Genomic DNA, 13,418 nt, shown 5'->3' with positions numbered 1-13,418 from the left:
GAATCTCTCCTTTGAAACATTTGTCCCAAAAATTCAGCTCCTGGATTGTCTATCAGGAGATGTTCTTAAAAAAAGGAGATATATCTCCAGCATAGAAGAAGGCAGTTTATTTTCCTTTGGAAAGGAATCTAAACAGAACGGGCTATGTTGGCCCTGCCCCTCATTCCTCTGGTATGAAGCCCAGAGAAGAGCCGACTCGGTTTTTGTAAGTCACTGGCTGTGCCAGAGGGCTCTGCTCAGTGGCAGAAAGGACAATACAGCAGAGGGGATGTGGGGAGAGACACTTACCTGAGAATGTCAAGGCAAGACAGGTAGAAACCAGGACGTGAAATAAAGAATCCATTTTCCCTCTAGCAACTCCCCATGCTTCTCTTAAAAAAACCCACCTCAGATAAGTGAAGCGAAGGCTAGGAAGGAAATGTGCCTTCACAGGGGGAAAAAGTCAGTGACGAGCACTTCCTTCTATTCAATTGTTTTGGGGGGTTTTACAGCACTTTGTCCTTTTACATGATTCTTCAGTTTACTAGTTCGTTTATTTTGGAAAAATACAAGCAAAAGAGAAGTTTTCAAACACCTGGGAAATGAAAAGAGATTATATTGAATCTCTTTAGACTAAAAGAAAGGGGATCATACTTCTGTGTAATTTGTTGCCTGTGAACTATTACAAATCTATAGGTCATCTGGATGGTGCTGACTAAGTATTATCCAGGGAACAAACACGTATTTTTTTGTAACTACACATAATCAAGAAAAACCTCAATACTGATATTTCTAACTCCACAAGTTCTAAAAGCCAAGTGGAGGGTGAGGAGGAACGGAAAGAGGAGGAGGCAAAACTCTGGCATCTGCACCAGATCTTACAGAAACTCCCCCAGAGGAATCAAGTGATGCTGGGTTTGCCTTCCCATCAAGTGGTGCACCTTGCTCCATGTCAGTGGGGGATTGCCTGTGTCCTCTGGATTGGTTCCCAAGTGGTCTGAAGCCATGGTGGAGGCTAACCAAATTGTGCTGGGTTGAGCCTGTTTATGGGGGTACAAGAGTTTGTGTGCATTAACTACTCTATGCAAGAACAGAGACTTCAGTTACTATTTTATATTAAGGGTAATTTATTAGCAGTATGAAGCAAAGTCAACATCACTGCATTAAAAACTCATTATACCCTGTAAACAGACCTCCCAGTGCCGTAAGTCATAATGCCAACTTCGCATATCTCTTAAAAACAAACTTTCACTGAACAATAAAGGAAACAGTCATAGCAGCATTTTCTTTCTTGTATAACCTGTCATGGAAGAGTTCGTATCACTAAAGGCATCCATCTCTTACTGAAAGAGACAGAGCAACATATGCAAAAATTTCTGTATTAATAAAAGACAGACAAATAGTTAAAATCCTTACCATTTAATATATGCTACAAAGTTTCTTTTAAAATTAGAATGACTTACACAATTTACAAATACACTGGATTCAGGTCTGTAGCAGAAGCATGTTCTAAGACAATCAACAGTATAGGGTAAATACATACACACTGAATAACAGACATTGTGCTCTGCAACTGCTCTGTAAGACCTACAGTAAATACACATTTAATAGTTAATAGTATGAAGAACATATATTTCCATATAAAATATTAACTGCTTTTGAATATTTTCAAAAACAAGATCTTTAATTTTTTTATCTCCTTTTTTTTTAATCCATAGTTGAACACTTGCAATTTTAGCAGCAAGAATATTATGTGGCCAAGAAACAAGCTCACCACATAATCAGTAATAGCACTTTACAGTACAGTTGACAGTCCATTCACAAGACAGTTTGCAAACGTCAAAGCTTTTATACACTTGTTAAACATTTCTTCTGTAGAAGTCCCAATGTCCATCTGACTGCAGCAGTAGCATATACATACATTCCATATGGCAGATATCCGCATTACAGAATTAAACCCATCTTTAGATACATACACAAAATCCATGTGTAGTTTCAGCACAGTACCTTCTTTATAAATCATTTTTGGGAAGCTCACAATACATTCATATATGGTAAGGGTCCAGCAATCTCTGCACTTTTACCAAACCGTCCACAATCCTTTCAGAAGTTGGCCTCAAAGCCGTCTTTCCCACTGCAGTAAACTCCTTGAAGAAGCTGCTGGTAGGTAATGAAACAAATTACCTCAAGAGACTGACATTCGGTTTCACTCTCCTCGGCTTCACTGGACAGCTTCTGCAGAAAGTCTGCTTTCATACAGACTCAGTGCATGGTGCACAAATTCATACTGCTCGCTGGTCTGAACCATTCCACCCCTGGAAAGGAAACACACTGGACTGAAATCCTATTTCTTAAGATTGTAACGCCCTCCAGCTCCCACCAGCCCCATGACCACCAGATAACACAAGCCCTTTCCTCAATTTTTGACTTGGAGTTTGCTTGAGTAAGTGGGGAATTTTTGTCAGAGCAGAATTACTTTCTTCATGACTTATGCCATCCAGCACATGCCCAATATGAAGAATTCCCAGTTCCATCAGGGTAAGAATTAGAGAAGAAAACATCTGGTATCTACAGTGTTAAAACCTACATTTCAAATTCAGTATATTCAAAAAGAATTTTGCTCAATCACTTGGGCAAGGAAGGCCAGATACATGGATGCAGCATTACCACTGATGGAGCAAGGAAGTAGACAGAATCTGGCCTTTCATTTTTGTCCTTTACTAAAAATGCAACCTTCTGTGACCCACAGATGGCCTGTGCAGAGAACAGCTCTTCCTGTCCTCTTTCTAAAGCCTACAATGCATCCTGTCCGAACAGCCGCAACGTACAAAATTTTACAGCAGTGAATCATTTCACCACCAACAATGCAAAAGAGTTTAACCTAACCATAAAAAGAACTAGTTTCAGCCAGCTTGGATTAAATGCCTACATTTTATACAATCACCTGATAACAATCAAATTTTCAGGTCTAAGTATGAGGATCAAGTGCCACATCTCCAGTGCTGGTTGCAGTGTGGTAGGAAGGGGATGTCCTACAGGAGGTAGGTGTGGTAGGAGTGGTACCATTTAGCTCTGAAATTAAATTGAGCCTCTTTCTGTCAATACTGAGGTATTTGAAGTCTCCCTTCTCATGGAGCAAGGCCTCAAGTTTACTTAATTCCACTTCTATTATCTCATCTGCCAGGGTATTCAAAGCTATCTACTCTGCTTCTAGAAAAAAGCACCTGGTTCATCTTCAGTGTGCCCTGGAGCAGCTAGTTATCTTTGGGATGATGAAAGACTAAATGGCCTTAGCGAGGAGGAAGACATTAAGATATGTACCACATTTGGCTTCAGTTAGATCTTCATTGAAACATTCAAATTTGTGAAGTATTTGGATCCAGAGCACTGTTGGAGCCAGATATCTTACAGGAGCAGGTCTGATGATCTCACAAGATCCCTAACAACATATATGGTATTGCTATACCAAGCTATTTGAAAAATGGTAAAATTGCCTCAACAAGTGTTGTCCTTTAGTATTAGAGAAAGTTATCTACAACCACAAGGTCCTTTCATTTTCTTCAATGCTATCGGATGGCTGAATGGCCATGGCAGGAAAATCATAATTGAAATAATACCTACTTTAAGCAAGTGACCAGCTGTCTGTGTTCCTCCAATGAGCTCAGGAAAATGTAGAACACCTTTGAGTGAGCTGCATGGCTATTATGATATGCTATTCCTAGGAACAAAATCACAGGTCCCATGCAGCCCAAAATGCAGCACTCTTAGCTTTGCCATCAAAGACATCCACAAATTCCTAACTCTTGGCTGCGTTTTGCCTTCAGCTGCTTTCCTCTGTGTTTGTCCCCTGCCTGGAGATGCAGCGAGATACGAGAGGTGATGGGAGGGCTTTGCTCTGTCCTCTGTGCTGCCTTGTCTCCTTCCTTCCTCCTCACTGCTGCGTCCTGCTCTGCCCACGCAACCCCTTCCCAACCAGCTTTCCTCCCTGTCTTCCTCATCAATATTCCCCCAAGATGTTCTCTAAGGGAGTGCACTTCCCAGGTTAGATCTGCTGTGTGGAAGGGGTGGAGGAAGGGAATGTATCCAGGGAGAAGGACTTGGCAGGAAGGGCAGGTTAAAACAATTTTGGCTGCACTAGGCTGTTTGTGGTGGTGATCCTTACTCCTTCCTCTTCAGTGATGAAGCAACATACAAAATCCTCAAGAAAGCATGTGTAAGACTGGCGGGGCCTGAGCCTAGCACCACTGTGTCTGCCCTGTGTTAGCAAGCACAATTAAGAGGTTATGATGCTTCTGAACCTTGTATGGGCAAACAGTGCGTATTTCTGTCAGCTTAAGGGCATATGAGTCTTATTCAGAGGTTCAGACAACTTAGCTTTGTCAGTGCTATTATACATGGGATTTATTCAGCCATAGTAACCACAGAATGCTTTGGGTTGGTAGGGATCTTAAAGACCACCTGGTTCCAAACCCCCTGCCATGGGAAGGGACACCTTCCCCTAAGACCAGGTTGCTCAGAGCCCCATCCAACCTGGCTTTAAACACTTCTAGATATGGGGAAGCAAAGAATTTCTTGCTAATATCTAATCTGAATTTACTCTCTCTAAGTTTAAAATCTTTATCTCTTGTCCTATTGCTACAGACCCTGGTAAAAAGGCTTTCTCTGTCTTTCTTATAAGCCCCCTTTTATACTGAAAGGCTGAAAAAACATGTCCCTGGATCCCTCTCTAGGCTGAACAGCCCCATCTCTGTCAGACTTCTTTCATAGGAGAGGTGTTCTGTCCCTTTGACCATTTTCATGGCCCTTCTCTGGATCTACTGTGGCAGGCCCATCCCTTTTGTATCCTGGGGACCCCAGAGCTGGATGAGCACTCCAGGTGGGGTTTCAAAAGAGCAGAGTAGAGAGGCAGAATCACCTCCCTGGACCTGCTGGCCATGCCGCTTTAGATGCAGCCCAAGATACAATTGGCTTTCTGGGCTGCAAGTGCACACTGCCAGCTCATGTCCAATTTTTCATCTACCAATATCCCAAGTCCTTCTTATCTTTGTTCTTATGCAAGGTTCACATTTAATAGCAGGGTATTATCTGTGACCCCAAGACATTGGTTTGTGGAAATGTCCGTGTGGAAGGGTGTTTCAGGAGGAAATTTGCTCACGGAGGGAGGTTTCCTCTCCCCTGTCCCTAGTGCCCAGAAGGGATGTAGCCACAGCTACAGCACCTCTGTGTGTGCAGCCTTCGTCTGTTTGCCAGTCCGCACTGCCAGCTACTCTGTGAGCTGCTGGGCTCTCTACCTCTTTGGGACTCTTTGCGTTGGTGCTTGGAAGGAACAGACCCTGGTATGCTGAGGGCTCAGGAACTGTGACCATCTTTGCTTGGGTAGCAGTGGGGGCATAAAGGGTCCTTTACCCTGCCCTCTGGCTTGCTCCTAGTGCAGCTGGATGCAGTCTGCTCCATAATGAATGTGATGCAGGGTTTGGGATTATTTTTTTTTAACCTGAGGCCATTAGTCAAAACACTTAAACAATGAATTGACGCACACTGGAAATGCTTTTCATCCTGTCTGAGGAGCCAAGAGCAGTTATCGGATGTCATTCCAAGAATGTGCCTTTAAGGTTAAGAATTTGCCAAGTTTCTCAATGTCACAGTAAGTCTTGAAGATGCCTCACATCAAACATTTCCTGTTTCTGTTGCAAAATATAAAAAATGAACTGGGAAAAAAAGTAAGTTGAGCAGACCTGTGGGTTTGTCTTCTTACAAATTCACACAGACCATGGCTGTACTTCCATCCTGGGTCAATATTTTGAGTGGATGGTCCATTTTCTTGTATTAACTCAGAACTGATGATTACTGCCAGATCCATTCACCCCTTAACTTACACTGAACAGCTAAGAAGGAAGTGGTAGCCGAACATACCCTACCTAGGAACAGCTCTGTCCTGTCTCAATCCCTGTTGGAGCACTATTTAAAACTGTTTCCAGGGAGAGCTACATGGGCCATTAATTAAACTATTTTCCAGCATACCTTTTTGCCACCATCTGCAATTTGTCTGGATGCTTGTTTGGTTTTATTGAATATGCTGGGTAATAGGAATGTTTTGGTAAGTCACTACAACACCACTTGTGAGTCCCTCAAGTCAGGTTTTTTCTTTTTTCCTATTGCATTTTGGTAGAAATATGGTCATGGACTCATGTGATAAAAAGTCCACATGAGAGTGGACATCCCTCTGTGTGTTCATTCCATCAGTAACCTGTGTTTGTTTGTTTATTTGTTTTTTGAGGGCAATCTGATGCACAAATAAAAAACTGGAGCTCAGCTGCTGGCCAGTATAAATGAGGAAGACAGCCTCAGCACTGATTCTGCTCTGCTCTCGATTGTACCCCATTGCTGATGATGGCCATGCTGGTAACTGCAGTGCAACACTGCAATGGGCACAGCCAGCTCTTGCAGCCAAGTCTAGCAGGCTTTAAGTTCATTTTGCCAGCTTCATGACACATGTAATGACCCTGTCTCACACGCCACCTGCCAATGATCACCATGTCGGGACTGGGACATCAGGGGAGGTCAGTCTCATTGAGCTTTGTCCAGTGACACTTGGCCACTTTATGGACCCACTGTTGGGCTGGCAGTAGCTACTATAGTCTTCGGGGCTGCTAAGCTTTGTCTTAGTAATCTGACTACAAACTGACTACCAGGTCAGTGAGATTCATTCTGCAGTACGGCCAGTTGGGGAAAAAAAAAAAAAAAAGAAAACCCAGGTTTTGGTTACTGAGTTTTATCCAGAAAAATGTCTTTAAAAATTAAAACAGAGACATACTCTTTGTCTCAGGCAATGCTTGAGAATATGAAGCACCTTAAGTAAGATCTCTGGGGTCTATTTACATAATCTGAAACTTGAAAAAATACAGAAATGTGCAAATCACAATATTTAACAATTCTTATAACAAGCTTTGTGTCATGGAAATTGCTGTTACGAATGTTATATTTGGGTCAGATTTCCATTCTTTTTCCAAGCTTATCTAGGATACTAACATGTAAAAGAAAGTTCATTAGGTAGATCCACTCAATAAACTTGTGTTGTCAGTTATAATGCTGAAAATTTGAGTTGTTTTTTAATGTCTGAAATAGCAACATTAAAAGACACAGCTGAGACCAGAGTTTGCTTCTACTTCTCTATAATGGATTGTAAAAGCAGTAAGAAAAAGATTCTCTCATAATAGCAATACTAAAATGGGGGAGAACACTTCAAACCTTTTTAAATAAGACGAATAGATTATCAGAAAAGAGGGTTGGAAATTTGCAGTTGATAATTTAAAGCAGAGTAAGCGTTCTTCCCCAGGCTATTCTTTCTTATTTTGTTGCTGAGATTTTAGGTTGATAACTCCCCTTGGAGAATTTTACACTCCAAGTGGCTCATGTTGCCCTGTAAAGATAACATTACAATGTCTAGTGTGATGAAGCCATGTGGGAGGGGAAGGCAAAGGAGATGATCCATTAACATGGTCAACTATATGGATTCAGGTCCTTCTGCAATTCATGGTTTCAGTACATTTCAGAGCTCTTCACAACACAAAAAATTCTGTATTAACCCTTTGACCTAAGCTCTTTTTCAGCATTTGCACCCTTATGGATGTTTTTCATTTCAAGAAGACATGCATGTCAGAAGCAGTTAAGATACTTGCAAGGAGATTCCATGACCTGGTACCTAGAGCAGAAGAGGAGACTTCTCTATCCTTGGTGCAATCCTGTTTCTCCTAGCAGAGTAAGAAAGAAAAGTACAACCAAACCAACAGTTTCCATTGTGCACTATACCCATATCCTTTAAAACACAAATCCCTCTTCAGCCACGGTTTCACAAAACAAAGCACTCTGCAACAATGCTGGCTTACACTGCTCCTGCTCCCAAGCTAGAATTCAATCAGGGAATTGATCTGACTTCAGAAAAGTCTGGAACAAATGCCTTGGTATTTTCTTAGGCTGGGTAAATTTGCCAACTCAATTCAAAAGGACCCCCAGCACAGCTGAGGAAATAGCAACAGCACCAGATTTGTCTTCTTCCAAAGCTCAAAGAAACTACACACTGAGTGAGCCTGGATGTCTCTGTCAATCCAGGCTCAAAGAAAATCCTTTGTCTCCAGACTGCCTCACCTCTCTTGCATCCTAGTAGGATGATGCACACAGCAGAAAGTTCTAAGAGGGGAAAAGAGAAGTGACAAATGCCCAGCAACCACAGGGTTGTCATTTCAGGGGAATTTCATTCAGTGGAAGTTTCACCCAGAAAACAATGATTCCTTAGTCAGGACCTCAATACAAATGTTACCTTGAATATTCAGTTAATGTGGTCATAAAAGTCAACAAAAGCAATGGCAGCCATTTCATGCAAAGTAACACTCGACTGCAAAAAATTTTTTCAGAATCATTACTGAATCATTATTGATCATTACTAAATCATTTTGGTAATGATTTCAGAATCACTGACTGATTTTCAGAATCACTGACTGATTCATGGTTCTTCTGGAACTCACCGATCCACTCGTAGCTGGCAGACAATGCTCAAAGCATCTACAACTCCCTCTTCCTTTAACTGCTGACAACCAATGGCTGTGGCAATAAAACATCCAGTTCTTCCTATACCGGCACTGAAAAGAAGGCGAAGTTTAATATGGGAATGGAGTTCACAGATCAAAGAGTTACATGGAAAACACTAAATAGATATGAAAATACCAAAAATACGAAATATGGACTTGCTAGAACCCATAGCTCCTGGGTGCATGTCCAGCAAGGCTGGCTTCTCAGCTCACTTTCTTAGAGCGAAATGAAGTGTGCACTGTTCCAGCAGTCCAGTTGTGGATAATTGCGAGGCTTATATTTTTTCAGATTGCATACAAGTGTATGGAAAGAAAACCAAGCTTCATTAGCCCTACAAAGTCTGAGTATTCTCTGGTCCAGTCCAAGCAAATGATAAAGATATGCACTGAAAAGGGGGAGAAGCCAACCTAAAGATAAAATTCAGTAGGGCTTTATGTTTAAAGCCATCAAAGTACACAAGGGTTCTGCTAACCATATCTCTAACCATGAAGGGAAAAAGGACCTAGACCCATGCTGATGAAGTTAACTCTCTCTCCTGTGATTCTGCAGGATGGAGAACGATTTGGTGCTATAGCTCTCCAGGTTTTCTTGATGCCTTCTGGAAAACAGCCATTTTGGCATTATTTTTATCCCCGAGGCCTCAACAATTTTGAGAATCTCTGCCCCATTCTGTTTCTTGCTTAAGTAATGTGGAATGCAGTGCAGCTCATTGCTGTTATGCTGAATGGCAGAAAAATTGGAGGAAAATAGTGAAAGCATGAAGTTGGGGTCCAGATCTTTATAGTCCTCTCACTCAGATAAAAAGGGAAGAAACTGTCTGAAAATGGAAAATAGAGTGTGAGATTTGTAGACCATAGTGTAGTGAATGTATAGATAGCTGAGTTGTGACTGAAGAACCATGAATTTTCATCACAAGTGGGATGATATCTTAATCACAATTGAGATGACATCTCTTTATAATCATTAATAAATTCCTGCCCATGCTTACAGACCTTACTGTCATATCACTCATCTCAGAAAGACATCCCCTTCTTCTGAAGATCTTAATTACTGAAAATCTGTACTAGAAAAAGGGGAATCTCAATAGCCATCCATGGATTTGTGCATTTTTCAGGGAAACTACAATTCCTGATAAATACAGCTGCGTAAATTTTGGGAAAGTTGCTTATTCATCACATTCCAGTTTTCAGAAATTACTGGTGGTTCAAACCTGTCTTCCATTTCTCTAAATCCCCTAAATATGGAACTGGAAAGAAGTTGTTCAAGACAAAAAGTTCTGATTTAACGTACTTCTAGGAAAAAAATAGAAGTATTATCCCAACTGTAAGAGATGTATCATCACAGTTGTGAGACAAACCAAGTAAGAAAACCTATAACTGATTTTATTTTTACCTTCTGTTTTATTTAATCTACTTCTTTCCACCAATATAACAAATCCAGTGCTACTTCCTACTATTTAAATTGCAACATGGGGTAATGAATCAATATAAAGCAATAAAATGGAATTAAATTTGAATTATTAGAAGGACATTCTCTGGTGTATTATAATTTGTGTGAGTAAAACTCTGCTCTTGGGTACTGAATAACACTTTGCTCTTGAATATTGAACCAACTGCTTTTGTGAAAATGTGACAAATTGTAGTTCTGAGGTGTTTTGGTCTCCAAATTTGTACCTGATGCTTGCTCTTCAAAACTGACTTGCTTTGCAATATTTTAACCAACTGGTCACTGGGCACTGGACTTGAATTAGGTATGTAAGCATGCAACAAGACAAAAAAGTAAGCAAATCATAAATAAGAAACAAAAAGAAAAAAAATTTTCCAGCTGGTCTTTCAAGAGCAGAATTCATTAGCAGAAACAGAGAACAGTTCAGAAGCAATATGCTAGCAACAAGGGAATTCTCTCCATAACTCAAATCCTCAAATATGAATTTAAAAAGTCAATGAGCATGAAAAGGACCTGGGGAATTTTGCTCTTCCCCAAACACATTCTTTGTTTAGGAGGGCTATTTGATGCAATTTGCTGCAGCCTGGCTTTGAGCAGTCATTTAGGAGAAGGACTGGCTAATTACCTGCAGTGCACAATGACAGGCCCTCTGCCTGGTGATTCCACCCTGTCCTCTTCCACATCCAGCATGAGCTGTAGCAGAGGCTGAGCGCTGTCAGGGGTTTTGTGGTCCGGCCAGGATGTGTACCAGTAGTGCTTCACACTGTGGGACTGACTCCCTTGCTGAAGATAACATCAAGATTTTATATGAACAATTGTATTCTTTGTATTTCTTAAAATGTTGTGGCAGAAAGACAGTAAAAATAGCAAGAGAGATTAAACAATTTTTTATATTAGATTTGGAGGGTGTAACTGTGGATGGAACAGATGTGCTTCCAGACACACAATTGTAAGAAGGGTTTGTGCACCTGAATACTTGGCTGTTTTTCCAGTTGTGTAAGTTCGGTTTTGTCCATCTGACTACTGACTTTATGACTGTGTTGTCAATTGGGAATTGTCAGAGGTCTGTGATATATCAGCAACAATATCTACAGAGAATAGCTTGATATGGGCTTCTGAATTTCTAAATTATTATGTATTTCTAACTTTTAAGGTCATTGTCATAAGGGTCTGATACTAAAATTACAAGAGTATTGAAGTTAAAGATGCAGAAGACCTGCCCTTCTAGATTAATAAGATATCCCAGTTTGTTCAGTTATTCTCTCCAACAGAGTCTGCTACCATTTACTTTAACAAGAAAAGAGGCTAAATATGGGCTAGGGTAATTTGTGTTGGATGATATGACTTCTGCTCACTTCTCAATGCTGAGGCTGAAACAATAAACAAATTTTCCCAACACATTATTTATTGTAATGCTTTGTCAGGAGTAGCAGGTTAATCTGATGAGAGTGTAATATGGGGAGTAACTCAGAAGAGGAGCATCTGTCTTATTTCACACAACTAATGTTTAGTGAGAACCAGGAAAGCATGAAGATTTCCTTACATAGTTCTTGTAATTTTAGCTTCTCAGATAAGTTATATGTGCATTCAGCACACAACATGAGCAACGTATCTTTTTTTTAGAACAATGCTACGTTAGTTCTGTCATTAACTAAAATCCCTTTACTTTGTCTTGGCAATGCTAAAAGGGCTCCCAAACAAATGCAATTAACGAGACTGAAACTTGCACTCTTTTTTGAAGCCTTTTCTATTGCCAGAGTGATACAAGTGGCAATACAATAAGTATTCCAGTACTTAGGTCTCAACCCTACCTTGCAGCTTCATAGCTCCTCCTGCAAAAATTTATGTGCTTTAAAAAAGCCAACCCTTTAACTTCATGTAACAATAAAGAAAATAGACCATTATGAATGATGTTTCTCAGATGCAGATTATTACCTTTATTGTAAGCTGACGGACCGTGTAGTTTTGGCATTCTTGCACACTGTTAACAAGGACTTCAACCTTCCCATAGATTCCTCTTTTTTCTGGCCAATAAAGCACACATTTCTGGAAAGCAAACATCAGTGTCACCAACAAAGTGGATCCTGGAGCCATATTCATATCTAATTTTTACATGGAATGTATTTTTCTGCAAAATTCAGATGAATTCAAGTGAAATGTTTTTCATGTGAGAAGTATTCCTAAATAAGATTTTGCAGAGTTCTTACTGAATGACTTAGGCCTGGTTTTCAGGATCTGAGTTTTTACAATATAGATCTCTTTCACAGAACACTTTGCACAGCTGTTTTTATTCTTAAAAGCTGAAGTTCAGTTATAGGAACTATTTTCCACATTCAAAATTAAAGGGTTTTTCTTCCTAGAAAATTCTAAAATTAAACTTTTGAGGTTTTGTCTTTCCAAATGGCACTTCCTTCTGAGCAAGAGATTCAGAATTTGTCCTCTGGTCACAAGACTTTTTATCCTATTTACTCTCCTGGGCCCTGATACAAGAAAGAATGTAAATGTGTCATTAGATCTTACTGAACTCAATTGGACTTAATGTGCATGTTACAGTATTTTGAAGAACCTGAGGTGTTTTACTATATAAGTTTCTGGAAATTAATGTTAAAAAATTCATCAGACTTGCTAGAGCTACAAAAAATTATATGCAGAATTCTCAATGATTCAGCAGTGTTACACTATTTCAGCAATTTATCTCACAAGCATCTACCAAAAAGGAGATGAAGAAATAGCATTTACAAGGCAAACCATTTTATTTTCCCCCGCAATTGTTTGCTTATCTTCAAGTCTTCAGTATTCACTTCAATTACAGTATCTCTATAGGCTACAGAAAACAAATATCTCTGTTGTATAAACTCTTCTCTAGAAATAGATGCTTATTCCCTTAAGAATGTAAGGTGTTCAAAAGCCACATTCTCTGAAATAATGCTGGCCAGTCCAACTCATTCATTTAATAAAAAGACACCCCAACATTTAAAGGAAACCTTCTGTTTTAATATCAAATACACGGGTACAAAACCCCAACCAACCAAATAAATAAAAAAAATAGAAAACCCCAAAACCCCAAGAGAACAATAATACTAATCCCAGAAAGACCTTGTTTGTATTTCCTCACAAACTCTTGCTGAAGCAACTGGTATACATGTAGATAGACAGTCACCTACATTATGCAGCAAAATGAAACAATCCCTTTAATAAAACTGATTGCCATAAAGCATAACTTCCAGTAAATACTGCTAAAAATGATCCAGAAAAACAATCAGTGAAATGCAAGGCTTTACCACCAGGTATGATATTTAAGTTGCTACTTGATAACCCAACGGTGGATTGAACTGAATCACCTCAGTTGTATAAATACTTTTCTAAAAATAGATGCTCATTACCTTAATAATGTAAGGTGTGTGAAA

At 39.8% G+C, this 13,418-nt stretch overlaps 2 protein-coding genes across 4 annotated transcripts in view; both read right to left on the bottom strand.

Moving 5' to 3' along the window:
• The window catches only part of PTPRB (protein tyrosine phosphatase receptor type B), a 63,447-nt gene extending 63,080 nt beyond the window's left edge, over nucleotides 1-367 (bottom strand). Inside the window, exon 1 of one of the 3 annotated variants that reach the window (XM_082280746.1) lies at nucleotides 289-367. In XM_082280746.1, coding sequence (XP_082136872.1) covers nucleotides 289-343 — 55 coding nt within the window. In that variant the 5' untranslated portion in view covers nucleotides 344-367. The remainder of the gene's footprint in view (nucleotides 1-288) is intronic. The other 2 variants (XM_082280744.1, XM_082280745.1) reach the window with 2 other exon arrangements.
• A 1,739-nt stretch (nucleotides 368-2,106) lies between these two features.
• The window catches only part of PTPRR (protein tyrosine phosphatase receptor type R), a 140,119-nt gene continuing 128,807 nt past the window's right edge, over nucleotides 2,107-13,418 (bottom strand). The window contains exons 11-14 of the mRNA XM_082279664.1: nucleotides 11,947-12,057; nucleotides 10,637-10,794; nucleotides 8,502-8,615; nucleotides 2,107-2,294 (exon numbers count right to left, since the gene is read on the bottom strand). Of these exons, the coding sequence (XP_082135790.1) occupies nucleotides 2,201-2,294; nucleotides 8,502-8,615; nucleotides 10,637-10,794; nucleotides 11,947-12,057 (477 nt within the window). The 3' untranslated portion in view covers nucleotides 2,107-2,200. The remainder of the gene's footprint in view (nucleotides 2,295-8,501; nucleotides 8,616-10,636; nucleotides 10,795-11,946; nucleotides 12,058-13,418) is intronic.

Source organism: Coloeus monedula, assembly GCF_965178545.1.
Source record: "Coloeus monedula genome assembly, chromosome: 4".
NCBI classification, from domain to species: Eukaryota; Metazoa; Chordata; class Aves; order Passeriformes; family Corvidae; genus Coloeus; species Coloeus monedula.
Note: the sequence above shows the minus strand (reverse complement) of the source record. Positions and strands in the feature narration are given on the sequence as shown.